General features: G+C 33.0%; 1 protein-coding gene across 1 annotated transcript; it reads left to right on the top strand.

The window, feature by feature from the left end:
- Window positions 1-7469: 7469 nt before the first annotated feature.
- Window positions 7470-12617, top strand: LOC133821688 (alpha-humulene synthase-like). Its single transcript, XM_062253848.1, has 7 exons — window positions 7470-7604; window positions 8236-8506; window positions 9015-9393; window positions 10016-10234; window positions 10336-10480; window positions 10937-11185; window positions 12324-12617. The coding sequence occupies exons 1-7, from the start codon at window positions 7470-7472 to the stop codon at window positions 12615-12617; spliced, it is 1692 nt and encodes a 563-aa protein (XP_062109832.1).
- Window positions 12618-13223: the final 606 nt, after the last annotated feature.

The raw sequence follows: 13223 nt of genomic DNA, 5'->3' as shown, positions 1-13223 counted from the left end.
AATTAATCAAACTTTATTTTTTTATTTTATATAATTTAAAAAATTACAAAAAAAAATTAATTAATTATTTTAATTATTATCAATTATCACATAATTACATATTTGACCTGAAGAACAAATTTCTTCCAAATATGTCATTTCGCTGATTAATCCCGGTTTCAAATCTTACCTTGAATAGTGTTGATAGAACCACATTGGAGACCTATGGACCTATAATTTCAAGCTCCAATAAATTTAGATTATTAATTAAATCTCTTTAGTATAATAGCCTTAATTTATTAATCTCAATATTATTCCTCTAAAAATATGAGATTGCGCACTATTGCAATTATAAACATTTATTTACGGAGTACTTTTAATAACAAAGTATCCATTGATTTAATCATTACATACAATTCAATCATCTATTAATAGTTCATAATTAAAGTAGGGATAATATTACTGTTTTACCTCTTTAATTACTTCTTGTTTTCTTAAGTACCATTAACTTTACTAGTGAATGTTAAAAAATAAATTGATTTATGAATTTGAGCTCAATAACCTTTCAGTTCCAAAAGTTAACCTTTAACAGAACCATTTTTCAATTCCTCTCAGAAATGTATAGATTCCATGTATGTATTCTATGTCCCCAGCCACTTACACTAATGAGTCCCAAAAACAAAAGTTTTCAGCCTGATCATTTTGACAAGCCATAACAAGTGAATCCAAAAACTCAAATGACATAAATAGGAGTTCATAACAACTTCAAGATTTAGATCAATTTGTATATGATCATCTTATAGATATGTTTAATTTATACTCATAAAAAAACAATATTTAATTAAGTGTTAATAACATATCGAGTCCATATAACGCCTTACTAATCCAGGAGCGTTACACTATGTGTTAAAAATAGTGCTCAACTTGTTAAGCGAGTCATTTAGACTCGAAAGTGTAATTAAGGTTGAACACTGGTTTAGGTATTAAAATTTTTGATCAATGAAGATAAACTTTTTAGTACAAAGGGTTTGAATATCTACAAAGGATCCCAAAAAGTTTTAATCAAAATATAGTTATAACAAAAATTACAGAGATTGTAACGCCCCAACTCCTGGGACCATTACGGTGTGTCTTGTAAATAGTGCTAAACTCGCTAATCGAGTCATTTGGCCAAAATCGTGATCTAAGTATGATTAGCGGTTTAGGGATTAAACATTTTGGTTAAGATATAACGTTTCACTAGAACGTTTAACATATACATTGGGATCCCAAAAATATAAATTTCAGAGTTTATTACAGAAAATATTTACTATAAGCCGTTCTAAGCGGCAAAACAGGGTTCGACCCTAGTTCCACTTTAAACCTCGGCCGTGGCGGTCGAGCAGCTACATATGTACACGTCATCACCTAAGCTCTCCAACTCAAGGATGGTCTAGCTTCCTCTTGCCTTTACCTGCACCACATAGCACCCGTGAGCCGAAGCCCAGCAAGAAAACATAACACTATACATAAGCATTATTAAATGATTATCGTTATAATCAAACGGAGCATAAAGCTTCCAAACCAATGAGTAAACATCACATAATTCAAGAGGGAGAGTGGCTGTTAAGTAAGCCACTAGCCTCCAAGCTCTCTTTTCAGCGGGAGAGTGGCTGTTAAGTAAGCCACTAGCCTCCAAGCTCTGTTTTCTAGCAAGAGAGTGGCTGATAGGTAAGCCACTAGCCTTCAAGCTCTGTTTGTTCATCGACCCTCAGGGTCGGTCAGGCATTAATGCTCCTTGAGTCATTAAATGCTATTAATCGATTAGATCTAATCTCCGTTGGCTTGCGTGAACCACACTAAGACCATTCTGACTAATCAGTCAGCGCTATGTGACCAGTGTCCAGTATCACTGCCGAACTTGACTAATCAGTCACAGCTTCACAGCTGGTACTAACACCTTTGCCAATTCTGGGTGACCAGTGTCCAGTATCACTGCCGAACTTGACTATTCAGTCACAGCTTCACAGCTGATGCTAACACCTTTGCCAATTCTGTCTGACGATTCTGTGCAACGTGACCAGTGCCCAGTATCACTGCCGAACCTGACTAGTGAGTCACGACTTCACAGCTGATACTAGCACCTTTGCCAAACCTGACTAATTAGTCAGTGCCATGCACAAGTAAGCAATGCTATCAATATGTATCATATGCCAATTATCCAAGAATAGGGCATTTAGCATGCTTACTAAACAGTTGCTAGCATAATCATGATCATGCACAAACTCAGAGACTCAAGCTCTGGCCAATTTCATATTCATCATTCATGGCATGCCCTAATCACATGTTTCTCGTGCATCACATGCATCACACTTAATCACTCAGCATGCTTCATTAATAATCATATGCAAATGGGCAAGATTTGCCAAGCATTCGTTGTGCTAACAATGTTTACATTTAAACATCCAACATGCATCAATCATAGCCATGCATGTCATACTCAATAGCCAATCAACATGCATCATAATAGCCATGCATGTCATGCTCAATAATCAATCAACATGCATCCATAATAGCTATGCATGTCACATATCCACAGGGTGCAGTTTTCTTACCTTGGGTCCGAGCGAGAATTAATAAAAGAAACGACCTTTGAGAACGACCAGCTTTTAGTCCTTTAGCGGTCACCTAGTCATAACCAAACATGTGGGATACCATTAATAAAATGAATAATAAAATGTCCCCAACCAAAACCTAACCTCCGGGACCTCAAATACTACTCAACCGGGTAGTAGGTTCAACCCCGAGGCCTAAAGCTTAAATCCCCAAGCTAAAAACCCCATTATGGAAAAAATGACCTTAAGGGCCGCGACCCTCCTTGGCCATGCCGCGGCCCGCCCCTCAGACAGAGGCGCCTAAACCCAGTTTACTCCAAGGGCCGCGGCTCTCCTTGCCCATGCCGCGGCACAACCCCAGTTCAGCCAAAATGACAACTCGCACACCAGAATTCTCCCCTGCACTTTCCCTTAGAACCAGTCCCTTAAACCATCTCTAAACCCCCTCCAAACATATAATTAAACCCCCAAATAACACCCTTAACTCACCCTCATCAAACCCCAATCAAAACAACACAAAACCCCCCTTTGATTCACGCTTCCCACATCAAAAACCATGAATTACAAACTAAAAGAAAAACAGAGCAACACCTGAAACCAAAGGCTAAAACTCACCTTGAAACTGGTCTTGAACCTCCCTTACAAGCTAAACCCAGTCTCCAACCCAGACTTTAAGTTTCCCTAGCTTGAAACTCCACCAAGAACTCAAAACCCTCAAAGGAGAAGTGAAGAAGGTGATGCACGGGAAAGGAAGAAGCAAACCTCTGTTTTTGCTCTGTCCTTCTACAGCCCTCCTATGTTATATATATCCAAAACCCAAAATGACCAAAATACCCTTAAGCCAACAAAAGCCTCTAAGCCATTTCAAGGGTAAAATTGTCATTTCCCGCCTATCTCGTTAATTATAATTAACGCTCTCAAATTCCCGCTATTATCAATATTCCCAAATACCAATAAATCATATCCCATTACCCTTTAATTCCTAGTAATGCTCTAATCATTAATATCACCCCGAGACCCGAACTTAAGCCCGTTATGACTAGACCGAATACTTACATCTCATGATCGTCTCATGTCGAAAAGCTCGAACCAATCCACATACAATGTGGTAAAATTATATTCAATCTCAACCATGCACCCAAAATATACAATTACGCCCACAGTGGCCAAATTACCAAAATGCCCTTGCATTTAAAATATAAGCCCATAAGCATGCATTCATCATCATATAATAATATAATTCATATAAGCATGCGTATACTCATTAAATATCATAATAAATCAATTATGGCCCTCCCGGCCTCCTAATCAAGGTCCTAAACCTTATTAGGAAATTTGGGGCATTACAGAGATAGTCGACCTAAGCGACAAAATTGAGCTAATATTCTAAGTTCCCTGAAAAGTATCTCAACTGTGGTGGCCAAGCAAGCTGAGTATGTACACGACGCCCCTAGAGCTCTCCAACTCATTGATGGTCCAATTTTCATTTGCCTTTATCTGCATCACAAAGCACCAGTGAGCCAAGGCCCAGCAAGAAAATCCAATCAAGTAAAATAGATATTCAAATAAGCATTAACATCAAATGCATGCTTTATAAATCATAACTAGATTCAAATTTACTTTTCAACAAGTATAACGACCCATGCCGAATAGATGCATACCACACCCCTATAGTGGCCATGCCATAACAAACTACATTCCGCATGTATACTGCCGATAACGGCCCCCCAGTCGATCAATCACATACAAAAACCAATCATTACAAACAAGTATAGAAACACATGCATATATAGAGCAATCATTTATCTTTAAATAGATTCAAGGCAGGGTCATAATCGTGTTCAATAATCAGGGCCGATGCCCTACACTCAGTGCATATGCCAGTTTTCTTACCTCGTGTCCTAAGCAAATAGTGGAGCGACCCCGAGCACGACCCCTTTCCCGAGTGATAACTCTTGAATAAAGAGTTATTTCTTGTGCTTTTGAACTTATAAATGTGAAAAAATCAATGATGATGTTAGTTTATTATTAGCTATTGTAACTAACTTTCGTGTTTTTATGATCTTAGTTAGTTTAGTTGTTCATTTTATGGTTTTTAAGAGCTAATGGGTTGAAATCAATAGTTTCATGGATAGATATTTGTACAAAGAATGAAACTAAAATTGTGAAACTATCTAAGCTAAATTTTGATGCTGAAATAGCAGGTTTGCGGTAGCAAAGCAGATTTTGCTGAAACATTTTGATCATGTTGCTTTTGGAAATTTATGCGTGCTTGGAAATTCAGAAGGTGAGCTAGATTAGTGGCTGAGGTGGCAAGTTTAGAAGGCATGGGTCAATTTGGAAGCAAATGTCAAAGAAAGGAAGGAAAGGAACCCATGTGTGAATCAAAGGGGGGACAATTTTGTACTTAGATGACTAAATTGGGAAACCTAGAGGAGAAAAAAGAAGGAGCCAGTTGCACAAAGCAGAGGTCTGCCAATTTTTGAGGAAGGAGAGAAAAAGATAGAGGAAGAAAACCAGAGAAACAAGAAGGAAGAAGAAGATAACGCAAAAAGAAGATTCATCATCGATTGGATTTGCTCTTTCTCTTGTTTCTAAATTTCATCTTATATTTTCTATTTTAATTTCTACTTTGATACTTATGGGTAGTATTGAACTTGGATTAATGCTCTTTAAATTAGCCATGAACTAATTTTTTGTGTGGCTTGAATTGTTAATGAATCCTATGTCATAGTGTAGTAATTTCTTGCACCTTATTTTAGTGAAATCTCTCTTGTTCATTCAAGTGTGCTTATTCTTAATTTTTTGTTGTTGTTTGGCCAGCAATGACAAGATGTTTAATTATGTTTGATGCTAGAAGGATTAAATATAATGGGAAGAACTTGGATGACACAAGTTCATAATCTGTGTTAGGTTATGTTAGTAAATAACATAGGGATATGTGTTATTTGCCTTGTGTAACTTTTGAGAATTGAACTTTGAATTTGTATTCTTAAATCTGATTTGGCATAGGAATATGTTTAATTAGGTAAAAAAATTAATATCATAGAATTGGGGAAGGTTTTATGAGTTTTTATTGAATTCTTGTTAACTTGGGAGTTTTGCTAAAATATTGCTACCACAATCTGTTCAGTATAATTGATGTAGGGGGATTTAATAATTCAAGTCCATTCTACAATCCACGTATTTCTTTCTAATTACTTTGTTTAGTTCAGTTTTATTTTCAGTATTTTCATCTTTTTTAATATTTCTTTTAGCTTACAAAAACCCATTTAATTGTTAATACATTTAAGTTGTTTATCAATTGTTTTGCTTATTTTTCTATTTTGAAATCTCTGTGGAGACGATTTACTTATAACTGTATTATTTGTGTGATTGCGTACACTTGCGTATTTAAATCAATTAAATTTTCACAACATCGAGCCTTGCAGAAACCCTAGTCACGAAGATTTACTTATCACTGTATTATTTGTGTAATTGCGTACACTTGCGTATTTAAATCAATTAAATTTTCACAACATCGAGCCTTGCGGAAACCCTAGTCACAATATAAATGATATGTTTATCAGGAACTAATTCCGATAATAGGCTTCAAGACTAAGCCCTAGCTCTCGAGACCTTAGATTACACTAAACCAGGTAAAGGAATCGTCCCCTGAGCATCCCGAGTTTAACTCCCAAGAACCTAAATAAAACATGTGAGCAAAGTGATTGACCTACTACATATTTGAATTTAATAAGTATTATGAGACATACTACATACTTATTAAACACTAAATTTGCCAATCTACGATATGATCTACTTACACATTGTAGTGTTATGTTCTTTCCAGAACATTAGCAAAATAGATAAGATCAGATGTATTTGTTTCATCGGACATGACCGATATTGACAGTAAATAGGATAAGTAAACATACCGTTATTATCTATTCTAGTCATATCATATAGTTGACCATATGTCAATTCAATCTCAATTCTGAGTGGTTAGTATTCTAACTGATTGTATTGTTTGAGTTATTTGACTTGTTCGTTACCAGCTTACCCTACGAACTAGCCCATACTTACATCTTGAGAACTCGGTAGTATAATTGAGTGGGACTGTTAATCATAGATATGAACTGTTAGGAAAACTTATACAGGATTTTTATTTATTTATTTTCATGTAGCTCTAATATCAAACAAATTAATATGAGATAATCTAGAACATGTTTCTAAAATTGAATTCAAAGAGAAATAATGATAAGAATACTTACATTATACGCAGTGGAATGAATGAGTCATTCCTTCAGTTTCTCTAATGCTTGTTTCTTTTCTGTCCACTTAACTTCTGTTACCCAAAGAGAAATGCTAAGGGGCACTACTAGTGCCCAACACCAGAAGGAAGTGACATACTGTTATTAGTGCAATCCAATATCGGATCCTACATATTTGAATTTAATAAGTATTATGAGGCATCGCTAACCTATCATAAGTTGTCATCTCATGTGGTGTTGGGTAACTTAAAATGCCAAATGACAACACTCTTATCCAAATGGGCACCCCACTCCACTCATACAAGAAAAAACATTAAATTTCAGGCGTGAGCATCTTTGGAGTGATGTCCAACGAGTCACTACCCAGTTTTTGAAATGTTTTGAATTTTTTAATAGTATATTAACTTTTTCTTATTACTTTCCATTAACAAAGGTAAAAGCATGCATCACCATCCGCCTAAAATGGATCAGCTAGCAAGAACTGAATGGAGTAGTTGTGCCCACCACATGGCCGGCTATATATATATATATATATATATATATATAAACAAGTCATAAAGTTTGTGTACTGGTATATAAAAATATCCTAACAAGCCAGGCCATTTCCAGTTGCCTAAGGAAGCCAGGCCAAAGCATTATCATCATGTCAAATGAAGCCTCAGCATCATCTCAAAATGTGAAAATACTACATGACCAAGTGATTCGGCCAACAGCAAATTATCACCCAGCTATTTGGGGCGATCAATTCCTCCATTACACTATTTCAGAACAAGAATTGGTAGGATCATTCCATTCAAATACATATGTTTATATACATACATACTTATTAGTTTTATTTTGGATACAAAAATAAATTTAGCTAGTAGATATTATTTTCTCACCATGATTTTTCAATTAGTTATAAGATTTAATATTTAAGAATTTATATCATTAACAGTTTTAATCTAACCAGTAAACTCTCTCTATATATATAGGAAGCCATTATGATATATATGCTTTTTTTTTTTTGGATTTACAGGCATGTGATTTTTCAAATTTTGATACATAAATCAGTTGTAATCCAATTTTTTTTATATGATGGTGTATATTGTAGTTTTTTATGACATCCTACAAATTTTTAAGAAATTCAGAATAATTTAGTGTGTCAAAATCTGGTTCCAAATAAACTTTTTGCATGCGTTCTAGTTTTTTTTATACGTGTGTACAATAAGCTGTTTGAAACTCTATTTTCGGTATCCTAAATTATTTAAAATTTCTTACAAATTTGTAAATTAACTACAATATACACTATCATATAAAAAAAATATGGTTCACAACTGATTTATATGTGCATGTGTTGTGGAATTCTTTTGTTTTGATCATGTAATTTATAAACAATATTGATTAACTATATATTTTTCAAACTCAAGGAGTACAAACAGAAGCGAGTTGAGGAATTAAAAGAATTGGTCAAGAAAGAAATATTCATAGAATCTACACATGATGGGACTTTGACTCAGCTGAAGTTAATTGATGATATTCAACGATTGGGATTATCATATCATTTTGAATGTGAAATCGAACAAGAGATAGAACATGTTTACAGATGTAGCATTGATCAAAACAACAAAGAGGAAGATCTATATGATGCTTCTATTCGGTTTAGACTTCTAAGACAACATGGATATAAGGTTTCATCTAGTAAGTGTCATATAATTATTATTTGTATACTATAAATATATATGCATTATTTTATTTTTGATTGCGTTTATACTTTTTTGGATCCCGTGTTTTGTCAAATTACTTGTTTGGACCCTGTGTTTTGACAAATAGCTTTTTGCACCCTGTGTTTTGTAAAATGGTTCAAATAGAACCCTAAACTCGATTTTGGTCAAAGTTTTCTGAGCTAAAATTACAAATAATTCACCAAACTAATAATTTAAAACAAAAACAAAATCATTTTGCCTAACAACTGTGTTATTATATTCAATTTATCCTTCATCAAAATTGAATTTATGGGTCTATTTGAATAATTTTACAAAACAAAGGGTCCAAAAATGAATTTGTCAAAACACATGGTCTAAAAATGAATTTGTCAAAACACAGAATCTAAACAGATAATGAGATAAAACACATGGTCCAAAAAAGTATAAACCCTTTTTGATTCGACGAATAATAATTATTACTGTTTATATGAATTATTGTGCAGATATATTTGAAAAATTCAAAAATGAGGATGGTACCTTTGAGAGCTTGGTAACAGACATTCCGGGTATGCTTAGCTTATACGAAGCCTCATATTTGAGCTTTGTTGGAGAAAATATACTAGATGAAGCACTTGCTTTCACCACCAAGCAGCTTGAGTTGCTTGTGGCAAATAAAAAAACACACCCATTATCAGATGAAATATCCCTAGCCTTAAAAAGGCCTATCAGAAAGACTCTAGAGAGGCTCGATACTAGGCATTACATTTCAATCTTCGAAAATAATGAGGCTTCTCATCGTAACAAAGTATTGCTAGAACTTGCCAAGTTAGATTTTAATCTACTACAATCTATGCACAGAACAGAGCTTAGTAAAATTGTCAGGTATATTTAAATTTATATTGGTATTGGGTATGTTTATTAATTTAAGGGTTTATACTTTCTTGGACTTGTGTTTTGTCCCATTATTTGTTTGGATCATGTATTTTGACAAATTATTTTTTGGTCTCTATGTTTTGTAAAATGGTTCAAATAGAACCATAAACCCGAATTTGGCCAAAGTTTTCTCAATTGAAATCATAAATAATTCACTAAACTAACAATTCAGAACAAAAATAAAATCATTCTGCTTAAAAACTGTGTTGTTATATTTAATTTTCTCTTCATTAAAATTGAGTTTATGGGTCTATTTGAACTATTTTACAAAATATAGGGTCCGAAAATGAATTTTTTAAAACACAGGATCCCAACAGATAATCAGAAAAAACACAGGCTCCAAAAATGTATAGAATAATGATATGTGCACCCAAAATATACACTCAAACATTACACATAGTGATGTGGCAGCTTAGTCTAGCCAATCACATTTATTAAAATTGAGACCACTATTTTAAAAAGCAGTGACATGTCACTGTGTGATGTGCATATTCTGGGTGCACTTATCATTACTCAAATGTATAATCCCTTCATTTAATGATCATGTAATCTCTCTTATATAATTAAGCAGGTGGTGGAAAGAACTAGACATTGCACACAAACTACCTTTCGCAAGAGATAGGATTGTGGAACTGTATTTTTGGATATTAGGAGTTTATTATGAACCTCAGTATTCTCTTGCTAGAAATATTGCAATCAAAACCATTGCGTTGACCTCAATCGCTGATGATATATATGATGCACATGGCACATTTGATGAACTTAAGCTCCTTACTGAAGCAATTGATAGGTCTGATGATGATGATGATTTGAACATTATTGTCTTTAATTCATTTATTGTTAATGAAAATGAATGACTATTTCAATGTTTGGCAACAATTATTCTTTCAGGTGGGACATCAAATTTATGGATAATCAACTTATTATTCCAGAATATTTGCAGACATTTTATAAGCTACTTTTGAATTGTTATGAAGAATTCAATAAAGCACTGGAAAAGGAAGAAAGTTTTAAAGTTCATTGCGGAAAAGAAGAGGTGTGTACAAGTAATGCAACTCTAATATTGTTTTTTTTCATTAATAATAGGGTAAATACTCGTTTGCTATCATGTGTTTTATCGAAATATAAACCTGGTATTCTATATTTTCAATAATGCTCATTTGTTACCCTGTCATTTGAAATCATACATACTTGGTACCCTGATACAAAATTTGGTTAATAGGACCGAACTGCCTTTAATTATATGGATTTTAAATTCAAATTTAATTACTTAATTACATATAATTGATGGCAGTTTGGTCATATTGATAAAATTTTACTGATCAAATTTGAGTCCAGGGTACCAAATATGTATGATTTCAAATTACAAGATACCAGATCAACATTATTAAAAACATAAAGTACCAAATATATATATTTTCTTAATAATAACGATCGATACATAACACTTTTACATGATCACGTGGTTATTGGTTGCTTCACAATCTACCAGTTCAAAAGATTACTTCGAGCTTATTTCCATGAAGCTCAATGGTTGAACCAAGGATACATTCCTAGTTTTGATGAGCACGTCAAAGTTTCTTTGATTTTTTCTGGTTACTCCATGGTGTTTGCCAACTGTTTAATTGGAATGAAAGATATTGTAACAAATGAAGTTATTGAGTGGCTCTCCAAAGACCCCAAGATTATTAAAGCTTCTTCTATCATTTGTAGGTTCATGAATGACATAGTTTCCCACAAGGTAAGATCTTACTTACTTTTAGTTGAGTAAAAGTTTTGTGGCTGGATAAAAGAATCTACATATCATGAAAATTTAAATTTATTGCGATTAAATATATCTTTTATATGGAAGATCATGACAAATTATGATATTACTTTTGTTGTGATTAAAGTGTCACTAATTAAGTGACAGTATGCTTTTGTAAAGTGTCATTTTTGTATCCTGTGTTTATAATAATGTTCATTTGGTACCCTGTATTTTGAAATTGTACATATTTTGCACCTTGTATTTTGAATTCGTACATATTAGTATCATAAAATCAAATTTAATTAATAAAATTTTACCAATTTTACCAAACTGTTCTAAATTACATGAGCTCCAAATTCAAATTTAATTACTTAATTACATATAACTTATGACAGTTTGGTTATATTTATGAAATCTGAGTTTAGGGTACCAAATATGTATGATTTTAAAATACAACGTACCATATGATCATTATTGAAAAAAGAGGGTACCAAAACAATACTTTGCAAAAACACATGGTACCAAATGAGAAAATTCCTTTAAGCTATAGACAATTTGAGGAGCGACTACAGCGCATCCACTTTTTTGATAACACCGGTGCATCCACTTTCTATTTTTGGCACTTGGATAAATGTAATCCCAAATTTTTTTAAAAGACGGTGTATATTGTAGCTATCTAGAATATTCTTCAAATTTTCAAGAAATTCCGAATAAATTATGGTACCGAAAACATGATTCAAACAGTTTGTTGCATGCATGCTTATTTTTTTGTATACGCGTGTAAAAATCAACTGTTTAAATATTTTTTTCGGCACTGTAAATTATTCAGAATTTCTTGAAATTTTGCAGAGTGTCTTAAATGATTACAATGTACACTATCATATAAAAAAATTGGAAAAAAAAATTATCGAAATGTAGAAAACACAAACTGACTGAACCGGTATTGTCAAAGAAGTGAATGCACTGTAGTCGCTCCGAGACAATTTGTGTTATGGATATAATAAAAAGTTGTTACTAAATGGTGATTTTCTTTTCTTTTTTTTTTTGGTTGTGGGATTAGAGTGACAATATACATGCAATAAAATTATATATAAATCAAAATACTCAGGCATATGAAGTTTTATTTGGATAGTTTGAGCAAGAGAGAGGTCACTCACCATCTACGGTTGAATGCTACATGAAGCAATATGGGGTTTCCGAACAAGAGGCATATGATGAACTCAATAACCAAGTGGATAATGCATGGAAAGAAATAAATGAAGAGTTTATTAGGCCAACTGATGTGCCTTTGCCTATCTTAGTTCGTGCTCTTAATTTATCAAGGGTAATTGATCTTCTCTACAAAGATGGGGATGGCTATACTCATGTTGGAAAAGTGACCAAAGATAGTGTTGCTGCATTGCTAATAGATCCAATCCCATTATAAGTTGTGAAAATTATGTGTATTATGGCTTCTTCTTTTTTCTTCATTTATTTCATAAATATGGAATTTAAAAATTCCCCCAAAACTATAGCTTTTTCAATTTAAGCTAATTATGTGTGAATATATATATATATATATATTTCCATATTATTGTAAACTTTTTAAATTATGTTATATGTTGTGAGTAAGTTTTATGTTATTGTAATATTCGGACTCACATTTTAATTGTTCATTGTTTATTTAATCTAATTAATTATTGTTTAGTTTCCTTTTTTTAAATTAATTATTATCTTACTTACCATATTAGGTATTCTTTTATTTATTTATCTGTGTAGTTATTTATTTATTTGTGTATGTTTTGATTTAAATGTGTGCACATGTGTGTGTGACTAAGCCTACTTTGGGCTTGTGTTGTGAAAAGATCAAGAGGTGATCACGTTGATTTGTTTGATAATCAATGAGAAGTAAGCATAACAATCTTGGCGATTCAATATTAATTGAGAAATTAATGTGATTATGATTTGATTGGGAATTTTCCTAGTTGGCATAGGATATGAATTAGAGAAATCAAAGGTGACAATTAAAACTTAATTTTCGAAATTATGAAGA

The sequence above is a fragment of the Humulus lupulus genome, chromosome 3 (assembly GCF_963169125.1).
Source record: "Humulus lupulus chromosome 3, drHumLupu1.1, whole genome shotgun sequence".
Classification (NCBI taxonomy): Eukaryota; Viridiplantae; Streptophyta; class Magnoliopsida; order Rosales; family Cannabaceae; genus Humulus; species Humulus lupulus.
Note: the sequence above shows the minus strand (reverse complement) of the source record. Positions and strands in the feature narration are given on the sequence as shown.

Bases quoted from the DNA above. Each gene is read 5' to 3' on its own strand.
- LOC133821688 (XM_062253848.1), top strand. From the start codon at position 7,470: ATGTCAAATGAAGCCTCAGCATCATCTCAAAATGTGAAAATACTACAT. The intron at 7,605-8,235 runs GTAGGATCATTC...TTCAAACTCAAG, and splicing joins CTATTTCAGAACAAGAATTG to GAGTACAAACAGAAGCGAGT. The intron at 10,481-10,936 runs GTGTGTACAAGT...ACAATCTACCAG, and splicing joins TTCATTGCGGAAAAGAAGAG to TTCAAAAGATTACTTCGAGC.